Source organism: Dipteris shenzhenensis, chromosome 29, assembly GCF_047967505.1.
Source record: "Dipteris shenzhenensis isolate YYH24624 ecotype China chromosome 29, Dip_SZ_1.0, whole genome shotgun sequence".
NCBI classification, from domain to species: Eukaryota; Viridiplantae; Streptophyta; class Polypodiopsida; order Gleicheniales; family Dipteridaceae; genus Dipteris; species Dipteris shenzhenensis.
The window spans coordinates 24,837,293-24,860,544 of NC_141624.1; the positions used below are offsets into that span (position 1 = coordinate 24,837,293).

General features: G+C 46.1%; 1 protein-coding gene across 1 annotated transcript; it reads right to left on the reverse strand.

Moving 5' to 3' along the window:
- Window positions 1–971: 971 nt before the first annotated feature.
- LPXB (lipid-A-disaccharide synthase B) lies at window positions 972–22,347 on the reverse strand. The gene is made up of 8 exons (XM_087400751.1): window positions 21,916–22,347; window positions 13,952–14,051; window positions 13,714–13,819; window positions 13,345–13,568; window positions 13,105–13,183; window positions 1,779–2,017; window positions 1,387–1,613; window positions 972–1,273 (listed from the first exon to the last, which is right to left on the reverse strand). The coding sequence occupies exons 1-8, from the start codon at window positions 22,185–22,187 to the stop codon at window positions 1,081–1,083; spliced, it is 1,440 nt and encodes a 479-aa protein (XP_087256877.1). The 5' UTR covers window positions 22,188–22,347; the 3' UTR covers window positions 972–1,080.
- Between the last annotated feature and the right edge of the window lie 905 nt (window positions 22,348–23,252).

Genomic DNA, 23,252 nt, shown 5'->3' on the forward strand with positions numbered 1-23,252 from the left:
GCCAAAGTGAGAGAAGCCAGGAAAGCAAGAAAATGGGTGGTCTACTGTGAAGGACACGCATAGATTAGATTCAAATCTAAGACTAAACACTTGAGTCTTAAACTAATGTAATAAAGGTCACACTATGATAGTACTCTCTCTAGGAGATGCCTTGTGCAATCCCCCTCTCCTCGGAAATGTAGTAGTTTCTTTTGATGTATACCTTGTCTCATAGGCTCATGAGGCCTCCTGCAGACATCAATAGATCTTTCCTTCTTTCTTTTCTATTTCTTCTCTTACAAAGGCAGGAGCCACTAATGCCATGGGAAAGTATATTCCTGAAATCAAAAGAAAAAATCTAGGAAAGGCATGCATGTGTATGGAGCCACAAAATATGGTAGCACTCTGTGTTACTCGTTCATTTTTTGAGTCCTGTGATGAGGAGGCACCAATGCCATGGGCAAGTATATTATTGAAATCAAGAGAACCAGGAACAATTTCTACAACAGGCTTATACAGTGATGGCAATCCTTAGGGCCATCGCCACCAACTCACAATCTATTGTTTGTTAGAAATGTCAATGACCAATCTGTGAGCCCCCATGTGAGGAGGACAAAAGTTCAAGAGACATGGGAAGTAGGATTATCTGGAGCAAGGAACTGCATAGCTGTTTGGACCTACTGGGAGGATTGTCTGCATCAAACAGTGAAGCAGCAGGCCAGTGATTGGTTAGTATATGTCTGCGTGGCAACAGGGCTACAAGACAGCAGATGGGATGCACTGCCTCCTCCCCTCTATAAGCGGAGAAATAGAGTGTCATTTCTCTAAGAGGATATGGAGGGATGAAGAGAGAAAGAAAGAGGGAGAGGGAGAGAGAGGTGGGTTATGGCATGCTCATCACAGGACTCTGAAAATAAACACTTATGAATCCACACAACACAAGTGACACCATAATGGCTCCACACACATGCATGCCTTTCCTAAATTTTTTCTTCATAACGTTCAGCTGGGTACTGCAGGTTCACTAATGCAATATACTCCAAATCAGGAACTACAAACCATATATAATCATTGACTGAGAAGCTTTCATACCAAATTATCCTAAATATTCTCATTTAATCCCAGCAAGCTCAAGATTGTTTTTGCTGCCACAATGCTAGGTCTTTGGATGTGCTTTTTAGAGAGAGAATTTTCCATTGTTGTACTGCAAGTCGTTCTTGGGGTAAGCATGCAGAGCACTTTCTCTGCCATCAACATTTGCTTCTCCTGCAGACCTTCATCCTGAAGCAGTTGCCTGATCAAAAGCATAAGCAGACATGAGAATATCATAGAAAGATGCCTCAGAATACCTTTCATCAGCAGGTTAATCAATAATCAATTGAAGACCTTTCAGAGAAAATATGCTACCTCAGCATTTTTGCTAGCTGGATTGGTGTGCATTCAGACAATGCTGCTTCAGGAATAAGAGGAGAATCCAAAAGAATATTAGGCAGCGACATATATTTCAGCTGTACAGAACGCCTGATAAGCCATTCAGTCAGAATGTTTGCACGAAAAGCAACAATGCAAGGCAAACGAGCCAGTTGCATTTGGAGCACTACAGTTCCAGATGTACAAAGTCCGGCCGTGCTTGCCTGCATAATCAGAGGCATATCATGAGCACCAATAAATGCAACACCTTTTTGAAATCCACTTATATCCAAACAGCAATGCTCAAGGACAAAAAAACAGTACTATCGCTCCAGAGATGTTTCCCACTATTAGAGAAGGAGAACAGCAACCCAAAATATACAGCTTACAGCAAAGGCCCCATATTTCTCTTTCAGGGATGCTTCGGGTAGCAGCAAGACAGGGACTTTCCACTTGCTTACAATACTTTCCACTGTTCTGGTGAGATCTTTGCTTAACACGGTAGGGATAACAGCTGTTAGATCCTGTACATCATCTGTCAGCATCTCAAGGGCTTCTCCATAAATGGGCAACATTTTTTTTATCTCTTGCATTCTACTCCCAGGAAGCAAACTCAATATAGTGGTACCTACATCACAGATTTCAAAGCCCGATGCTAGTGTCAATTGCTAGCAGAAGATGTGGCCTTTGTGTGAATGTGAATATTGTTCACATGTGGCACCCTTCAGTGTAATCACAAACTTCATGTCTAAATATCTAATAATCTCTCTTTTACCAATTGACACATATCACCCCAGTTGACATCCACTTTGACAGCCGAGCAAAAAAACACACGATCTCACTTACAACACTCCTACACTGGTAACTAATTTTTCTACAGTATGACAACTACCCATCTGTTGCATTTTTTAGTGTAGTTGATGGCCACATTAGAAATAGTCTTAAGGGGTCGAGATCTATGCTCTCATAGATGGCTCTACCTGCAAGGCTTGCAATGGAAGAACAATATTGATCAAATATGTATTGAAATGGGTCTAATGGGTCAAGATATATGCTCTCATAGATGGCTCTACCTGCAAGGCTTGCAATGGAAGAACAATATTGATTAAATGTGTATTGAAATGGTTCTATTGGCAAATTGTGGCACAGGGAAGGGTCAAAGAAGTAGCCTTCTACAAAGCGGAATTAGATGCGGAAGACAAAAATGGTAAATGGACTTCCACAACTTACAAGCAAGCAAGAACTTTGCAAAACTTGCATGGTACGCACGCAATATTGGTCATCCCCAAAACAGGCACGAATCGGGCCATTCAGCCACTTGACTTGGCTGATATTTGTGGGCCAGATTACTTTCTAACCTTTATTGATAATTTCAACAAAATGACTTGGGTTTACTGTTTCTCTAAAAAGTCTCAAGCTCTTGAAAATTTCAAAGAATGAAGGGCTAAAGTGGAACAGGAGACCAGGAAAGAGACTCAATACTTTCAAAACAAACCAAGGGGGAGAATTCACATCACATGAGTTCAATGCATATTGCAAGAAGAATGGGATCAAATGCCGATTGAAGATAGCACAGCCATCTCAGCCAAAAGGGGTGGCAGGGCAGAAGAATTGGACAAGTGTGGAGATGGGCTTGAGCATGCTAAGAGATAAAATTGTTCCAAGGTCCTTTTAAGCAGAGGCGGTCAATACCATTATCGACATCCTGAATAGGACAATGATTCAAGTAGTCATGGAAAAGACACCATTGGAGGCATACTCCAGTAAGAAGCCTGTCATGAAGCATTTAAGAGTTTTCAGCTCTGGTGCATGGGTGTGTGTTCACAAAGACACAGAGCAAATTGGATTCAAGAAGCAGCAAGTGCATCTTTGTCAGGTTTAACGACGAGTTAAAAGCTTATCGGTTGTACAACAATGAGTTTGGTCAGTTGGGATGTCGTCAAGAGACTGAGCCGAATCTCAACAATGAAACGAGTCCAGCTCCAGCATTACCCTTATGGTGACCAAGCTCAAAGCAAGGAAGCGAAAGCAGGTTAAGCAAGCTCAAAATCAGATTCAGAAGAAACAGAGCTGAAAATGCCAAAGACGAAGAATCTTGCAAAGGAGAAAAGAGTACCGTGCTGGTACACAAGACCGTAGAGGATTCAAGGGTTACAAACATCCCTGAAATAAGTTCAATGGACAAAGAAGCTCTCAACAGACCCAAAAGGCTCTAGCAGTAAACTATGCATGGATGGCTCAAATCAAGATGATCCATGAGCCAGAGACCTTCGTAGAAGAGACGAATGTCCCTAAGTGATAGAAAGTAATGGAGACTAAGATGGCTGCCATTGAGAAAGACCGCACGTGGGATCTTGTATCCAGCTGGACTCCAGACCTACCAAGAGGAAGGCTATTGGAATCAAAAAAGCTAAGTATAAGTCAGATGGCTGTCAGACCAAGCGGCATATGGTATGCAGACTCAAGAAGGCTCTCTATGGGCTGAAACAGGCTCCCCGAATTTGCAAGTGTGTTTTCTTTGAGACCACTATAAAAAGATCCTATTAATCTAGTATCATTGGTGAACCGAGGAGCAGAAAGGAAACTGCAATGTATAGAATGTCTGAAGTTTCTGATCCATACAATAAGGCATCTCTTGTATAGAAAGTGAACAGCCATACATGAAAAGGTGTGTGCTGCAAAGGGTATGTGGATGAAGAGGTGTTTACCTCTTGTAAAGGGTACATTACAATGTCCTCTTCATAAGCGTATGCCTCTTTAGAAGCATTGTAGCTCTTGATCATCCTTTTTTATCCTGATGAAAAAACTTTCTATTTATCCTTGCAAAACAAATCAGTCGATCGTAGTTGCTGATCGAGCTAGAAAAACTAGTTGTCCAACCAATCCGTTTTCAAAGAGCCTTGGAGACACGGGCCCACCTCTCATCGATCATCCGAAATTCTGACGTCCCACACTCCCAAATAGAACACATGGTGTAAATGATGTCTTGCCATATGGCAACTAGGGTGGTTGCTGAGGGAACCTGATGGCCGGCAATCACAAAATTGCAACGGGCAACCCAGATGTTCCAAGCAATGTCTCCCATAAGCTATCATCAGGCAAGGGCATAAGGCAATGTCAAGAGGGAGGTATCGCATCATGTGCCTCTATCCGTGAGGCCTGCTAACTTGGATCCTATATGCTAAAGAGGCCAGATCGATGGAGAAGGCATGACCCCCCTCCATCAGCCAAGCAACCATCCCTCAAGTGAAGTCGTATTGCATCATCTGCGTCCAGGAAACAATTCGGAGGGCCCCCATCCAGATCCTTTGTCCTCCGAGCAGCTCCAAAGACAATGTGGGACCGTCTCCATATCTCTATCGGCACACCGATGGCATCTGCCATCTACACGCATCTACTCCCGCCATGGACCAATGGGCAAACCTCCATGGGCCACTAGTGACCATCCATAGGAAGCAACACATCTTCTATAGTCTGCAACGGCTCGTCAATAAGCATGACCAAAATTTGGAGATAACCTCCTAGAGAACCTCTTACTCAACACAGTGACACTCTCTCGAGGGAGTCTAGGGTGCAGCCTCAATATTGTAGCTCTTGTGAAGGTTGTGTTGCATGGGAAGTGAAAATCCCACCAGAGGGTATCCCGTAGTGGAAGACTGATAGATGAGCCCAAGAATTACAGGCGGAAGTGTTTCACTATGGAATCAAACTTCATACAATGTGTGCACTTCACAACCATTCATGTGTGTGTGCAGGGGTTTCCATTTTCTAAGCAAAAACCCCCAAGGTTCACTATTTGTTCATATATAGATGATGTTCTCTAAAAGGAGGATTATAATTATAAATAGGCAAGAAATGGTTCCATAAATGAAAATTTAAGAAAGAATTGTATAAATATACTAGCATGGTTGGTGTCAAAAATTATCGCTCGGACTTTTCTCCTCGTAGGTTTTTGCTCGGAAACTATGCATGTCCTGTTTGTGCAAGCAAGAATAGACAGTGCATAGAAGCAAAACTCAACAATACATTACCAAAATGTTCTCCTACTATATGCCTGGCACCTCTAGATCTCTGAGCCTGCGAGCTCCACTGAGCTTATATAGACTCTCTATCAAAAGATCCCTTCCACCTTGCTCCGAAGGGCCAGCCTAGGTGGGCTGCCACTCTTGAGCTAAGTCTACTGCCTTGTAGGTCTCCTTCACCTCCAAAATGTAGGCCCAAGGATGGCTATCTGCTGCTCCTTTCAGCTCCTCTAAGGGCTGCTTCAAGTGATACCAGAGGAGGCCCAAATGGCCCCCTTTTCTAGGGCAAAACCGCTGCTTCAAACTGGCCAACTTTGTAGCCCCTACCAGCCGACTCAGCCTGCCCCTACCAGCTAGCTAGAGGGGTGGCCTATAAATGGCCCTACAGGGCTCTCTTTGCAGGCTTCTGCCGGCCTGCCTGACCACGTGGCATCCAGCCACTGGCCGAGGCAGTTCCAGCCTTCTTTCTCTGCCCCAAGTCTGCCCATAGGCCTTCCAAACATGCTGAACCTGTGTGCCTTCTTCCTGCCTTTGTTCCGCATCATTCCAGCCTCCGGAATTGCTCCACTGTAACAGATTTCAGATTATTCATTCCTTCTCTAGTTCAGTCACGGGCGATGGCAACTAGATTATCCACCCAGCCAAACTCTCAAGGAAGGATTCGTCTCATTACGTATTTCTTCATGATTATTCCTCATCCTTATCCTTGAGACCCCAATCTCCCTAGATAGTTCCTGGCCACATGTCACATTTTAGGCCCTTACTTAGATGCATCCTTTTTCACCCCTCTCTTGGAGTTCCCTTTTAAAACAATTGCCCCTTGGCAATTTACATATTAGATGCACCTAGGCCCTAGCCCTATTAGAACTATCTAGTCGATGCCATTACGCCCTCACCTAGGACCTTGGCAGTTACTTCTCTTGACCATTTAATTACGCACATTAATTATTACAAAAGTTGGCCATCTAAGAGAAAATGCCCACCGATCTATCCGAGGTCATGCTATCTCGACTAGAGCATAACATTCCTTCCCTCTTCAAGCATCAGCGTCCTCGATGATGAAATCTGGGAATGCTCTCCGCAACTGGTACACGGATTCCCAGGTAGCTTCCGATAGAGGCTGACCATGCCATGCAACCAACACCGTGGGTATCTTCCGATTTCGTATTTGCATTGTTCCTCGGTCCAGGATCCTTGTTGGTTTGCGTCTTGCAGTATCCTCTATCTCCTGAAACAAAACCACACCTTCGATTAGTGAGTCACCTGTATGCAAAAATTTCTTTAAGCGTGAAACATGAAAAACCGGGTGCACCTTACACCCCTGTGGCAATTCTAATTTATAGGCTACACTGCCTATTCTTTTCAGAATTAACCACGGCCCACAGTATCGAGGTGATAACTTAGCACACTCTCCTGAAGTCAACGACTTCGAGTGTGAAGGAATTCTGAGAAAAACTTTTTCTCCTTCTTCAAATACTCTTATAGACCGATTTTCATCCGCATACACCTTGGCTCTATCCATAGCCTGGCGAATATTAGCTCTCGCAAGTGCTAGCATCTCCCGCATCTGAACTACAAAGTTCGCGGCACTAAGCACTTTCTGAGGTACTCCAACTATAGTCGGATTGGCTGGTCTATAACCATAGTTCAGCTCAAACGGACTGAACCCAGTAGATGAATGTTTCCTATCATTGTAGGCAAACTCCAACAATGGCAACCACTTGTCCCATGTATGTTGCCTCAATGACACATATGCCCTCAGCATATCCTCTAAAGTCTGGTTGACTCTCTCCGTCTGACCATCCGTCTCAGGATGATCCCCACTACTCATTCCCAACTCAGTCCTTAGTGTCTCAAATACCGCTGTCCAAAAATGACCGGTAAACCTGACATCTCTGTCTGACACTATGGATCTAGGCAATCCATGCAGACGAAATATATGTCTAATAAACAAATCCGCTACTTGCGGGGCACTAATAGACTCTCTAGTCGGAATGAAGTGAGCCATCTTGGTTAGACGATCAACCACCACAAGGATAGAATTATACCCTCCTTGTGTTGCAGGTAGTCCTACAATAAAGTCCATGGAAATGCTCTCCCACTTACTTAGTGGTATTTCCAAGGGCTGTAAAAGTCCGGGTGGCTTCACCCGCTCGGCCTTGCTTACCTGACACGAGAAACACCGTGTCACATATTCATGAATATGCTTTTTCATCTTTGGCCAAAAGAAATCTCGCTTCACGAGATCATATGTCTTCTCGACACCTGGATGTCCCGCACACGGGCTATCATGGCATTGTCGAATGACTCTCTGCCTGAGATCATTCTGACCAGGTACTACAACCTTGCCATTTCTAACTAGCATACCATCCCTTATGGTATATCTTGCATAAGTTTGGCCTTTTCTGGATGCCAGGTCATCCTTTTCACTTTCCCCGGGTTTTAATACATAAGCCTTAGGCCATAAGCTCTGGACAAACTCGTCCACCCTCTGAGTTTCTCTGATCTCGGTCATTAGAGCATTCTCTAATACCGTGAAACTCAGGTTATGCATAATGCGAGACAACGCATCAGCTACCTTATTGTCTTTTCCTCTTCGGTACCGAATCGTTAGATTAAACTCCTGCATGAGCTCTGCCCACCTAGCTTGGCGGCCCCTCAAGTCAGGCTGTTTACAGAAATGTTTCAGAGTATCATGATCCACATCCACATAAAACTCTGAACCATACAGATAATGCCTCCATGTTTTCAAAGCATGGATAACAGCATACAACTCCAATTCATGAGTTGGCCAATTCCTTTGAGAGGGAGAAAGCTTCTTGCTTTCGAAGGCTACTGGCCTTCCCTCTTGAAGGAGGACTGCTCCTACCGCAATGCCACTTGCATCGGTTTCTAGGAACAACGGTTTCTGGGGATCAACTATTTTTAACACCGGTCCTGAGACCACAGCTTGTTTTATGGTGTTAAAACTTTCCTGTTGATTCTGTCCCCAAATAAAAGGTACTTTATCTGAGGTCAGATCAGTCAATGGCGATACTATTTCGGAATATCCTTTGATATATCTTCTATAAAACTGGACAAATCCCAAGAATGATCGCAACGCGGTCAGACTCTGAGGGATTGGCCAAGTTAGTATCGCAGCCACTTTCTTCGGATCCATTTCTACCCCCTGTGGAGTAATTATGAACCCTAAGTACTCAAGCCTAACCATACACAGTATAGTTTTCTTTTTATTCACGTAAAGACTGGCTTTCCTCAAAGTACTGAACACTATCCTTAAGTGTTCACAATGCTCAGTAACACTCTTACTGAATATCAAGATATCGTCAATAAAATGTACTACGAACTTTCCGATATACGGACGTAGTAAATCGTTCATAAGCATGACGAAGGTCGCTGGAGCATTGGTAAGTCCGAAGGGCATTACCAAAAACTCATAATGACCAAATCTGCTTCTAAAAGCGGTTTTATGCACATCCTCGGCTCTAATCCGGATCTGATGATAGCCGCACTTAAGATCTATCTTGCTGAAAATCACGGCTCCATGTAATGCATCTAGCAAATCATCAATCCGAGCCATCGGATACCTGTGCTTAACAGTGATATTATTCAATGCTCTGTAATCTATACAGAGGCGAAACGTATCATCCTTTTTCCTCTTTAATATCACTGGTGAAGCAAAAGGTGAGAAACTTGGTTGAATCTGCCCCAACTTGAGGTATTCTTCCAATTGCCTACGCACCTCCGCTTCTTCAGTAAAACTCATTCTATAGGGAGGTCTATTTACAGGTTCTGCCCCCGGGATCAGTTCAATCTTATGCTGAACATTCCGCTCTGGAGGTAACCCATAAGGTAGTTCATCCCTAAAGCATTCAGAGAACTCCTCTGTTATAAGATCAGCCAGCTTGGCCATCTCACCACTCTGCGTAACATCAGTGCTAGCCGAAGACTCATCCACCGGCTCTACCGATGCGGTGCAAAGGTACAAAAACTCTACTTGAGCCTTCCTGATTTCCATCACGGAAACCAACGGTCCCTGAGGTATATCTTTTTCACCTCGCAAGACATAAAGCACATCATTCATCTTGAATTGATATACGTGCTTTTTCCAATCAATGGCTGGATTCTTACTAGAATGCCACGCCATTCCCAGGGCTATATCCGCATGAGCAAGCTTGGTCATTTCAAAATCAAGCTTCTCAGTATAGTCCTGAATCCGAAGCTCCAACTGGGTAACCCTTTGGTCCCATACTTCAGTTGAACTTCCGTCTGCCATCCTGACTGTGTACGCATAGTCAGATGGACTTGTCTTTAATTTCAGCCTCTTCACGAGCTTGGAGTTAATCACATTGTGAGTCGACGCTGAGTCAAACAACACAATGACATCATGATTGGCCACTTGCCCTTTCATTTTGATTAGCTCCGTATCATTGAAGGCTGTATACCCCGTTGCTGCGGGCTTAGATAGGATGTTATCAGGTGCACTCGTCACTAACTTAGCAACAGATACACATAACAAACAAGGTACTAACCTCTGAGAAGGTCCCGCCAGTTGCATCTGCATATGTTCCGCACTGGGACTTTCCTGCATTTCTACGTCGCATTCAGATATTATCATATTAGCCGTGCGACGATCTTTGTTCAGTGGACAATCCTTCCACTGATGTCGCTGAAGGCAGCCGAAGCACAATCCTTCTTTCCTAGCTTTCTTCTTTTGTTCAGGGGTCAACGAGGACTTTGACCAAGCCCGAGCTGCCATTGGAGTTATTTTCCTTTTCACCCCAACGGTGGTACTTGTTTTTACTGGTCCCTCAACCGGCTTCACCTGCTTGGTTTGGCCACTTGGCTGCGAGACACTTGTCTTTGAAACCCATTTCCTCTGAAATCCCCCTCAAGTGTAACAGATTTCAGATTATTCATTCCTTCTCTAGTTCAGTCACGGGCGATGGCAACTAGATTATCCACCCAGCCAAACTCTCAAGGAAGGATTCGTCTCATTACGTATTTCTTCATGATTATTCCTCATCCTTATCCTTGAGACCCCAATCTCCCTAGATAGTTCCTGGCCACATGTCACATTTTAGGCCCTTACTTAGATGCATCCTTTTTCACCCCTCTCTTGGAGTTCCCTTTTAAAACAATTGCCCCTTGGCAATTTACATATTAGATGCACCTAGGCCCTAGCCCTATTAGAACTATCTAGTCGATGCCATTACGCCCTCACCTAGGACCTTGGCAGTTACTTCTCTTGACCATTTAATTACGCACATTAATTATTACAAAAGTTGGCCATCTAAGAGAAAATGCCCACCGATCTATCCGAGGTCATGCTATCTCGACTAGAGCATAACATCCACAGATGCCCGTATGATCTGCTGTATTGTCCGGAACCTGTGCTGAGGTCATCGCCTTGTCCACATCGTCATTGCTTGCTGGAAACCCTGCCCAGATCTGCCCTTTCCATCTGTGGGCAGCCTCTACCAGATCTTTGGTGGCTCTCCTCTGCCAGGGATCTCCTCTCTCTCTGCTGCCCACATGGCAGCCCATGTGCTGCCCATGTGGGAGCCCCATGTTCTATCCTATCATTCCATGGTCCAGCCCCGCAATCCAACCACGAGTGTCCATTCATCCAACCATCCATAAGTGTAAGGTTTTACAAAAGGGATACATCCTAGATTGTGGCACTGATAGTTACAAAGTACTTGAGCTAATAGCACTTGCTTAAAACCACCGGATGTATTCACCTTGAGTATTCAAAATTTTGAATACTCTCCTAATTGTATCTGTATTGTCTTCCAAACTTACTTGGCATTAAGGCAAGAGACAAACAAATGGAAGATGTCTTCCTTCTAGCCAGGTCATCTCTAGCACTTGCCATTCCCTTTGCCAGCCATCCCCTTTGCCAATTGCTTTTCCTGTGCTATTGGTTCACACGGCCTTGTGCAAAATCAACCATAGAAGAGTTTGCAGCTTCTTGGTTGTTTTTTTTTAATCCCAAATCTAAGTGAGCTTCCTCTCCATATGAACTTATTGTCTGCAGTTTTCCATCTTGTGTTAAGGAGGCGTGAGGGGTAGGAAGCCCCTACCCAACTAAACTTTTTCCTGAACACCAGTGTAGAGCCCCCTTTCCACAAAGTATTCCAAGCCCAGAGGTCAATCCTGCCCATAGCTAGAGTTTGCTCCTCTTGATTAGAAAGCCTAAACTCTCTTCTGATTTCCTGTTGAGAACCGCTCTCACTATCCATGTGGCCAAGAGCTTGTAGGCAAACTGTTGAATGTCTACTTGATGAGACGCAGAACTGCCCGATCAATATCCTCAGGGAGTGGCGGAGGTGGACCTGTGTGTATCCTACCCTAGTGCTTCGATGAAGCCCTCTGCTAAAGTCCGTAGGCAGCGGTCTCTGTAAAAGCTGAGCTTGACAGGGAGCTCACGAGGTGCCAACCAAGTCCTAAATGTGTGTAGCTATAGGAAATCCTCTCAAAGGACATGCTTCACCTCGTGATATGTGAGCGGGATAGTGGGGGCTTCAACGCTATACTCGAAGGGAGGTAACCTGTCTGTGTGGAGGTAACCTATCTATGTGAAGTTCCCCATGGATGAACCCCTATGAGCAGGTCAGAGTTTTGGGATATCTTTTGTTAAATTGCTTTCACATTTTCAGGTGAGCGGGATAGAGGGGAAGGGAGGTAGCCTGTCTATGTGGAGCCCCACGCTCTCAAACCATCTGCATGTACATGCATACCAGCACTTCTGGTCACCCTCTGCTGCCAGTGCCATGGAGGAGGATAAAGCCAACCAAGGAAGCCTACGTCACCCTGTGTTGCAAGATCCATACAATGACCTGAAATGCTGAGAGAGAAGAGAGAGAGAGAGAGAGAGAGAGAGAGAGTTTAAGAAAGTTACTAAAGACCGATGGGTCTATGAGACTGATTGAAAACCTGATTAGGGTGGCGGACTAAAAAGCGAGCATCCTAACCCATGCTAGAGAGAGAGAGAGAGAGAGAGAAAGAGAGAGTTTATTAAAGTCTTTGAAAGACCGAAGGATCTATGAGAATAAAAGAACCTGGTACAATGAGCTGAGAGGGTCATCAACACCGATAACGAATACCCAAAAAAACCTTAACTATAACATTACCAATAAATAGAGAGAAATCTTTAGAGGATGGGGGCTGGCGGCACAGTGGTGATCATCTGGAAAGCTGGCGGATGTGAAGCCTAAGAAGGGGTTGGTGATGTGCAAGGCTGAGATGGCGGAATAAAACCTGTGATGGGGATCCGAGAAAGAGAGAGAGAGGGAGAGAGAGAGAGAACAAAGATTTGAGAGGAAGACAGGGAGCAAGTCGTCAAAGCAAACTCAGGATGCTACTTAAACATAGAGTACAATGGGAGTGAGGGTAGACTTATTTAGTCCCTTCCCATTGTGCCTTTTTCGGCTTCTTAAATCCTAATGATCCCACCTGATGCTAACCCCCACTACTTTAGCTTAATTTCAATCACGTATAGCATATACATATATAAAACAGGAAAGCATCCATTGTCTAAACAAATTACAACAATAAGCCTCCAAATTTTATTATCATCATCTTGCAGGGATGATGCAGCCCAAATAAAGGGCTGTTATCTTGATCTTGCAAATCATAGCAGTCTCGAAGACTTGCTGTCACAAAGAAAATGGTGTGACTTGCAAATTACCAGAAGATAAGCCATGCTCTGAAATGAACTTTTCCCTATCTCCTGTTATATGCCAGTTCGATATCCAAGAATTTGCTCTCTGCACAAAAATTAATGAGTTCTTTAATAGCGGACAAAACAAAAGCTTGTGGCAAATTGGCAAAGCCAACTTTAAAGCAGAGGGAATGCACATAGAATCTTTTTGTAAGAAAGTCTTTTTCATATTTAGACTTCATAGATTGGACTATGCAGAAACCGTACAGCAGGATCATGAAATGCATCCTCAAGCACAGGATGGCCCACAAACGTTGCAGCTAAACCATTTGCCCTACATAGTGGCTCCTCAAACGGAAGAATACAAAGGGTGTGGTCAATAATGCCAACCCACTTCTTTAACCTCTCTTCACCTCTCTTAAAAGCCCATGCTGAGGGAGCTACATAGAGCACATTCAACGGACAACGTTGCTGAAGTTGCAAGCACTTTGCTACAACACCAAAAGCATCTCATCAGTTTTCTCAAAAGTAAACTTCCTGTCATTAGCTTAACAATTACCCAATTTGCAAATTATTTTTCACAAATGTCATAAAAGGCATGTCCATTTAACAGACATGGAAACACCGATGTCATACCCTTCACTTGTTTAAATGCACGATAAGAAAAGCCTTTTGAGTCAATGGCTATGAATACATGAGGCTGAAAACTCATAGCTGCTGTTACAGTCTGATTCAATCGGTCCTGTCATGCAAAAAGTACATGCAAAAGATTCTTACCTCCATAAAGAATTGGACTTTCTAGGAAGGTCATACAGATGACAATTGATAGCAGATTCAAGTAAGACTACGCCAAGGTACTTCCCAGTAGAAATACCCTTAGTTTAAAAAGGTGAGGAATCAGCTCCATCACACCCATCACTGTAAGATCATCCATCAAAAACTCTGATACTAGCCCCTGCCTCTCCATTAAAGGCCTGAGTCAAGAATAGTATGCTTAATAGATTGCAATGTACGAAGTACAGCAAAAGACAACCTGAATCAGGTCCAGTAACAATCACAAATGAATGACAGATCTTCACTATGCTCTAAACTACCAATTCTTGCGATGGGTTGAGCAAAAAATTTTAAAAATTAAAAACCCCTGTTTTTCTTGAGCTAGCATCACAAATAACAAAAACTATCCGATCAGAACTGCATGACAGTTTACAAAATTTCAGAAATTCAACAATGCTAGCTTTTACAATATTTTTTCCCCTTTTCAATGACACATGTGACATAATAGCTCAAAAAGGTCCTTATCAGGTTTTGTTTAACAAACAACAAACTTGAGTCTGTCCCCCCCCATGCAGCCTTCCCTGCCCTCCCGCCCCTCTCTTGCACCCTCCATCCCTTCCGTCTCCCCACCCCCCCCTTTCTTCCCCTCTGATTTGCACCCTTTTTGCCGTTTTCTGAGCCCCCTCCAGCCTCACCTGCAACCTGTTTTCCTGTTCAAGGACCCCATTTAGAGCTGTGGTGGTTCCACGCCCACCCATGAGCCTCTTCCAGGCTCCCTTCGTTCACACCTGCCTACTGACTCTCCCTGCATCAGGTTCCAGGCTCCCATGCCAGTCCCAGGACTCCTGGGATTCTTTGCAGGTCTGCTCAGAAGCAGCCCTGCAGTTCAGGCTGCCCCCAGGAGCTGATGTACTTTTTGCTTCTGGACTGGGATGCCTTCATGGAGCTCTTTCTGTTCAGGCGAACTGGGAGCACCTTCATCGCTGCTTGCGGTGTACTTTCATCTTCCTGGGCCTTGGCTTTCATTGCTAAGCTTGCGAGCTTTGCTCAGGACTGTTCGACAGCGTATTTCAGTCTCTTGCTGCAGATTCTTTTGGTGGCTCAGTTGGCCTTTTTTTTGCGTGTTTTGGTCAGCCTTTCAAACTTTGAGAAGCCTCGTTCCTGAGCTCTTGGTTGAGCTTTCAGTGGGGATTCTGGTCCTCGCCCTTTTTTATTATTCTCACCCCTTTTTTCCACCTCCCCTTCCTTTTCACAGCGCAGGGATCCTAAGGAAGTTTGGTCTTTCTTTGACCTTTTCTTTCTCTTTCATGAAGTGGAAAAGTTCATCTTTTGGCAAGCAAGGTGTGTGTTTTGGTGGGTGTTTTGGGGTTCATCTGGAACCCACAAAAGTATTCCAGACTAACAGAAAACTCAAAGGGCAAAGAATGCAATATGACTTTATGGATAGTGCAAAGAATACATCATTGAAATTAGGAACTCACAACACTATTCAGATTTTGTAAAGAACAGATCAGCAGATATAGAAATAGTAATAGACACTCCAAAATGTCGGTGCTTACAACAACAGATAAAAAATCTCTCTCCACACTCAATAATATCAAAACATCACGTTCTAGATCTCATACGTTTCCAAGCATGGATTGAAGAGGTACACCCAATAGGTGGTGACCCTTGGTATTTGTAAGCACTTGGCTAAATATATCTAAAATACTATCCAGATATTATCCGCCTATCACTGGCCCACTCCCCCCCTCTAGATATCCCCTCCCTCTTCACAGCCTCCTCCGATGGAGCATGTTCCTCCCCCTCGAACCATTCCCCTAAGGCAGTATTCTCGACTACTTGCAAACCCCCCCCCCCCACACCTCTCCATCCCTCCCCTCCCACTTTCTTCTTCGTCTTCAAGCCCCCCTCCGGTGAAGCCTCATCCTCACCTAGAACCTCAGCTCTTAGGCATGGGCAAGGCTAAGTCTTCTCCCTCAACAATCTGCGGCTTTATCCTCACAGCCACGGTCTAGTGCTCTTCCACTGCAGGATGCAACTACCATGGAAAAGCCAGGAGCCGGCGGCTCATTCTCTCAGCTTCTTGGACCAAAGCCTCACCCGCCGAAAGGATGGCCCATTTTGGGGGTTTGAACTTTGCTTCCATAGTAGAGGAGCAGTGGACACCTAGGTTGTTCAACTTGAAGATGAGAGCTCAATTATTCCACCTAATGGACGATTGATTGGGTCCCCAAGGAAGCTGCGGGTCATACATGGTGACACAGCTAACCTCAAATTGGCTTCCTACCAAACAAGCGTGGATGGGGCCTTGCAATGGGCATGAGTCGCTTGTGCAGCAGTGCATTAGCAAGCTTGGGGTAGGGGTTTCTTTCATGATGCAATGGGCTTTAAAGATTGAAGTAGAGTCGGTGCTGCCGCTAGCACACGGCTGCACACGGATACGGATTACTCTCCCTCCAAGCCCCCTTCAAAGTCTAAGGTCGTTGTGCAAGCTCCCACCCATACCCCCCCCCCCACGCATCTCCATGAGTTGGACCTTAGTGAAACATGCACGGGCCCCACAATCATGCACGTCAACAACCGCAAGCATTGATACTCCGTCAAGAGTCGTAGAGGGCTATGGTAGGACGGACAGTGGACTTCCTTTTGATACAGAAACACATGTCTTCAACATTGTCAATTACTACTGCCTTCTTCTCCCATGGAGAGGCCATGAGGTCATCTCCCATAGTTGGCAGCAATAGTGGGTTTCGTATCTCTATTTCACAGGCGGTTACCTCAAAGGTATACAACCAGGGCGAGCTCATAGTTGGGGTGTTAGAAATTACCCAACAGAGATTACACACAGCGGAAGACTAATAGAATAGCACAAGAGCTCACACAGTGTGGTGGTGTGGGGTGTGGAATCACAAACTTCTTAAGCTTATGTGCATAGCATAGGTGTGCAGACTCATCAATAGACAATGAACCAGCCAGATAGAGAAATCACCAAAATAATATATTTCTGTCCAAAGCTATGGACACAATACAAAAGAGATAGATCCAAAGTCCCACCAATGGTGTGGTCCACTGATCTTATCACAAGGTCCTTCTCCTATCTGCCAGCTATCTCTAGACTCGAGCCCGCATGCTCCACCTCGAGCGTCTGTAGACTTTCTGTCCAGATCCCTTCCACCTTGCTGTCTTTGCACCAGCCTAGGTGGGCAGCACTCTTAGCTAAGTCTGCAGCTCCTGTGTGCTTCTTTACCTCCAGTGATGAGGCCTAAGGCAAGCTCCCTATTGCTCCTTTCTACTGGTACTTGTGCTGCTCCAAGTGAAAATTATGGAGGCCCCTAGGGCCCCCTTTTATAGGGCAAAGCCCTACTCAAAATAGCCGACCCAAACTAGCAGACTTTAGGGTCTGTTTGGGCCGACCCTGGTCTGTAGGAATACATGATGTAGGCAGCCCCTTTTAGGGGCCTTGTGGACCCCGCCTAGCCACTTGGCTTTCAGGCATTGGCCCAGGCAATGCAGCCCTATATCCTGACCTGCAATGGTCCTCTTTTGCTGTCCAAAACCTGTTGCGCCTCTTGCCTCTGCTGGTTCCGTCTCTATTCAGCCTCCTTCTGGCCCTAGAGTCACCTCCCCATGCTCCGTACACTCTGCCGTGTGCACCTGTACAGGTCCGTACATCAGCTGACATCAGTACCACCTCATCGCAGCCTTTCCAGCCTGCAAACCCTGCTGGATTCCCTGCGCAGTCTTGCTCCAGCTAATCCCCGCTGGCCACGTGGCATACCTGCGGTCCTTTTGCCCTCCATGGAAGCTGATAATTGCTTGGTACTATCCTTGGCAGCCCCCTCTCTTTGTTTTTCTCTCTAGGTGTGTTGCCCGCATGGCATCAAATCAAATGCTCATTTGGCAACCTTGACCCTAAATCCACCTCCCTCACGCTCTCCTCATATGGGGGCTTACAGATGGGGAGGTGACCTTTCCAACACCCCCTCTCACCAACACATCTCGACCCAATGCCAACACATCAATGACGATGCTCCAGTAACTCCCTGGTCGTAGTCCTTTGGAACAATTCGATGTCGAAATCTTTTCCTGGCTTTTCATCTAGTGGCTCCTGCTCCACCATGGTTCCACTTCCACACACCGTCCATGTACACACATCCATCTCTGGTAGCACCTCCTAGCGCCACCACCTTCAATCACGTTCCCGCCTTCAAACTCGAGCAATCTAGCCATCACGATCTTCCAATTGTCCCCCTCATAATGAGTGAACAACCTAGAGTCTTCAAGGCACCATGCTCTGAGGGCCTGTTTCAACCCATCCTTCCTTTGGCAAGGTCCCCAACCAATGAATATCTCCAGAGAACGTGGACCACGAACTCTCCTTGAGCTCTCAAGCTACTCTTCTGGCTTCAGTACACCTTGTCCATCACCTTCCACCAATTTGTGTCCAAGATTTGAAGAAGCACCCACACTTCCCCTTCTACCTTCGAAGAAGGCCAATTCCTTTCAATCTCGCATTACCTGAGACAAATGAAGAGCAGTGTCTCTTCACAGCATGCTATAAAGGCTCAAATGAAGAACATCAAGTTACATACTAGATCGTCGTACTGCCGTGTGCTTGCTCTGAAAGCAAACCATGCATCTCATCGAGGCACTCACCGATAGCCTGTGTAATCATGTACTATCCCCTTTTGAAGTACAGCATTCATCTGAACATGAGACCCCAGGGCACTCCATGGAATCCATCCTCGTGTCAGTGTCAACAGCCACACGCCTAGAAGATACCAAGCAATCCATGATGTCTGTCACCTTCACAAAGGTCTCTGACTCCTCGTCGACCCACATCTCAATGTCAAACATCATCACTGTGGTTTCTAGGTCAGCATATCTGACCTCAGGAACACACGGAGATGTCACCAAGAACAGCTCTTCAATCACCACATTTGCTTTGGCTTTCATGTCACCCTCTGAATCTGAGTCGGACTCCTTCCTCTTGTTTTTCTGATCCGACTTCTTCTTTCTGCAGTCCTTCGCAAAATGACCTAGCGTGTCACAATAGAAGCACTTCTTCTTTTGCTTCCTCTTGGAAGTGTTCTCGTCATCAGAATCATCTTTCTTGGACTTGCCACTGTTAGGCTTGCCCTTTCCTTTGCCAGCGTAATCCTTCGCCAACAACACCTTATTGTCTTTGTCGTTGTTGTAGAGCTTCTCCCTAGCTTCTTCCTGCAGCAGTAATGGACCTAACTCCTCAAGAGTCAAAGGTTTGGTTCTCTATCCTGCTGTCACAGTCATAACAAAGCTTTTGAAACTCCAAGGTAACCTCCTTAGTGCCATCAAGGCCAAATGGCATGAGTCCACCTTTTGAGCAACCGATGCCACTTAATCCCTCACCACCTTGGCCTTCGTCAAGTGGCTATGTACCGAATCTCCCTCATCCATATCAAGATTGTAGAGCTGATGCTCAAGAAGCAAGATCGGAGATGTGTTGTCTGTCTCGTACAGGTCCTTCAGAGTGACCCACGCCTCTACTGACGTCTCGACCATCTCGATGTGAGGAAGATCAGAGTCCATCGTAATCCCTATGATTAATGCCAGGGCATGGGCATCTATATCTTCCCAAGCTTCGAGCTCCTCTCCGTCTACTGCCATGAGTATATTCCCCTATTTGTCCTCCGGCTTCGCCTCCACTCCCGTTGTCAATTGCCACCGCTTCCGAGCCACTAAATGACTCCGGATCTTCACCTTCCAGATCGGGTAATTTGACCCATCTAGTTTCCCAGACTCTCCAAAGTTAGATATAGTGAAAGAAAGAAATCTGGGGGAGGAGGAAGGGAGAGCAGGGGTTGAAGAGGCCGAAGAGGTCGACATCTCTGCTGCTAAACCACACAACAAAGTCGATCGAACTTGACCTTCAGTAGACCAAAACTCTAAACGCACCTGGTTGAACCTAAGTCGCCCTCCTTCTCGCAAGGGCACTGTCCTCCAGTCATGGAAGTCGATTCCTAAGAGCTTCTAAATCACAGTCGTCCTTCAGCAAGGTCCCAGTCTTCAAGCTCCCACACCTATGAGCCTCCTACTTGGGCTCTGATACCATGTTAGAAATGACCCAACAGAGGGTACGCAGAGCGCAAGACTGATAGAATAGCCCAGGAGCTCACACAGTGTGGTGGTGTGGGGTGTGATATCACAAACTTCTTAAACTTATGTTCATAGCATAGGTATGCAGACTCATCAATAGACAATGAACCAGCCAGATAGAGAAACCACCAAAATAATATATTTCCGTCCAAAGCTATGGACACAATACAAAGTCCCACCAATGGTGTGGTCCTCTGATCTTACCACAAGGTCCTTCTAGACTCGAGCCCGCGTGCTCCACCTTGAGCGTCTGCACACTTTCCGTCCAGATCCCTTCCACCTTGCCATCTTTGCACCAGCCTGGGTGGGCAGCACTCTTAGCTAAGTCTGCAGCTCCTGTGTGCTCCCTTTACCTCCAATGATGAGGCCTACGGCAAGCTCCCTGCTGCTCCTTTCTGCTCGTACTTGTGCTGCTCCAAGTGATAATTATGGAGGCCCTTAGGGTCCCCTTTTATAGGGCAAAGCCCTACTCAAAATAGCCAACCCAAACTGGCCGACTTCAGGGTCTGTTTGGGCCAACCCTGGTCTGTAGGAATACATGCTATAGGCAGCCCCTTTTAGGGCCCTTGTGGACCCCGCCTAGCCACTTGGCTTTCAGCCATTGGCCCAGGCAATGCAGCCCTATATCCCGACTTGCAATGGTCCTCTTTTGCTGCCCAAAACCTGCCCATCTAAAGCGCTTCTTGCCTCTGCTGATTCCGCCTCTGTTCAGCCTCCTTCTGGCCCTAGAGTCACCTGTCCATGCTCCATACACCCTGCTATGTGCGTGGGGGCTTACAGATGGGGAGGTGACCTTTCCAACATGGGGGAGCAATATGGATGGGTCTTTGGGAGGGGGAATTCCACGATAGGCATCGTGAGCATGTACGCCCCCAGCAATGCCCAGCCTTGTAGAGGCGACTCACAGAGCACCTCTTGGATGTTGACTCTTGGGTTGTTGGAGGAGACTTCAACAACCTTGAGTTCGAGAAGGACAAGCAAGGGGGAGTCCCTTTGACCAGTATGTGTTACGTCAACCATAATCACGGAAGCCCCACGGCTTGATTATGGTGATGCAGGAAACCAGAGGGCTCAACAGCACTTGCAAAGCAAGGCCTAGAAGGCTTGGGTCTAGGGTCACACCTAGGCCTAGGAAATAAATGAGGAGGTGCAAAAATGGCCAAAGAGAGGGCTCATATGCTAAGGTCCCCTGTGGGACACATGGCACCAATTGGGAAGGCCATATGGCAGGTGCTAGAGGCTAGGGAGAGGATTCCAGAGGAGAAGCTCAGGAGGTAAAAAGAAGGGATCTCATGTGAACGACAGCAGCTTACGGTGAGCTCCACACAAAGGAATCTGTGGCTGGCTGGTGAAAAGCTTAGGGAGCCCTCTTGTTTAGCGGATGTTTCAGTATGCCTGCGGAGGGGCATAGTGCATGGGAGCAATTTCTCTTCACCAACAGTGGCAGGGACCCGTGACAGGAGCCGGAGTTCTCTGGCTCCTAGCAACTTGCTTTGGTCAAAGGAGGCACGACGGTTGTGATGTTTACAGCTAACCAGCTGATGGCAAAAGGATTCCTTGACAGACTAGACAATAGGTATCAGGATCGAGTTGCGGGGAAACGCATATCCTTGTCAAGATGACCATACCGCTAATACTACAGTCACAACTACTCAATAAAAGCACGTAAAGACTACATCACATTATGAGAAGCTTTGACAGCTCCTCTGTGATCAAACAGAACAGCATGGCTTCACGGAATACCCGGCAGACTCTAGGATAAGGGAAAGATACAGCGATCTTAGTTTTCCTCATTGAAATTTATATTGGAAGTTTCTCAAATACAAGAAGAAGAACAAGGGAATAGTTTAGTGGCACAACTTAAATCATCCGAGTAACATACACACAATGTCGTGTTCCATCAGGATGGTTTTATTGAAATTGTACCCGCCGACTCCAGCAAACTTTATTCCAACTGGACACAGCGCTTTCAGAGACGCCATAAGGCGACCCCCAATGACATCTCCAGAAGGTTCTCCAGCAATGAGGAAAACGCGAAGCTCTGTGTGGGAGCAGATTGAGCGTGTAGTACTCAATCTGGAGCATGTTGATGGAGTGAAGTGTGAGGGCGACTTTTGGAACGACAATCTCCAGAAAGCCAAGGTCCCAGCGGGAGCTCGTGGGGGAGCAACCTTCATGGCGTTCTGAGAAGAATACATTGGTTCAAATCTTTCTTTGTTTCATCTCCCGCTCTCTATAGGCCTGTTTCCATGGTGTCAGGTGCCACCCTCCTCTAGCCTCCTGTGGGGGGTCACCTCTTGTGCCATTGACACACTCCTATTTGAAGCTTGCACACCGTATAGGTTGGGACTCGGAAGGCAGGAGTGGTCACATAGTCTGCCGCACTTCTAGCCCCCTTGAGAGATGTGTGGGGTGGCCTTGACACATGCTCCTATTTGAAACTAACATACTCTATAGGTCGAGATGCAGGAGTGGTCACATAGTCTGCCCCATGCACCTGTCATGGGCCCCAATGATTCGGGCTCCTGCGTGGCCGAACGGATCTAACAAAACTCGATGGACTCATTCGGGCACTGATGCGCTCTCACAGCCCTCCACCACCACCTCGTCCCTCACATGCATGAACTATACGAATGGCTCGCTCCCGCAACTACATATGCACATCTGGATTGTGTGGAAACAGGCCCTCGAAGGAGAGTGTACCTCTTGAGAAGGAATTGTGGGTGGGTGAATCTAAAAAAGCATGTGGGTGAGATATTGCTCTAGACGGAGCTTCCACAACAACCACAATGCGTTCTCGAGTAGATTTCCATCCAAATGAAATTTAAAATCAACGAAGGGAGAACTAAGAGCCTGTGCATACGATCCGAAGCATTTCGCTCGCTCCAGCGGTGGCTCATCTGAGTCATGAGCCTGCTCTAGAACTCACCGGACTTTCGACCTCAGATTATGAGATTTTGGCAACAACTCCTTTCTCCTTCCCATCGACTCCGATTAGGTATTGGAATCCGAAAGAGTTTGCGTAGATGCACCTCCTGGGGCTGTTGAAGCTTCACTGGCCATATCTTGCGAGAAAGGGTGAAGAGCACCACGCACGTTGTGCGCTTAATAGAAAGACAGGACCTAGTTGCACCGAAACCCTATGGGATGTGAATAGACTGATAAGAAATGAATCATCCAGCAAATCATCCCACCTCAGGTCTTCTTCTTGGACGGGTGCAAATGGCTCGTGCGAAGGGACACACATCTCAACACTGGGTACC

What these genes read in the sequence shown, in the direction of transcription:
- LPXB (XM_087400751.1), bottom strand. Translation starts at nt 22,187, where the DNA reads ATGTATTCTTCTCAGAACGCCATGAAGGTTGCTCCCCCACGAGCTCCC. An exon ending in TGCATTTAAACAAGTGAAGG is followed by an intron (nt 13,569 to 13,713) that starts GTATGACATCGG and finishes TTGGTGTTGTAG; the next exon opens with CAAAGTGCTTGCAACTTCAG. An exon ending in AGAGCATGGCTTATCTTCTG is followed by an intron (nt 2,018 to 13,104) that starts GTAATTTGCAAG and finishes TCTGTGATGTAG; the next exon opens with GTACCACTATATTGAGTTTG.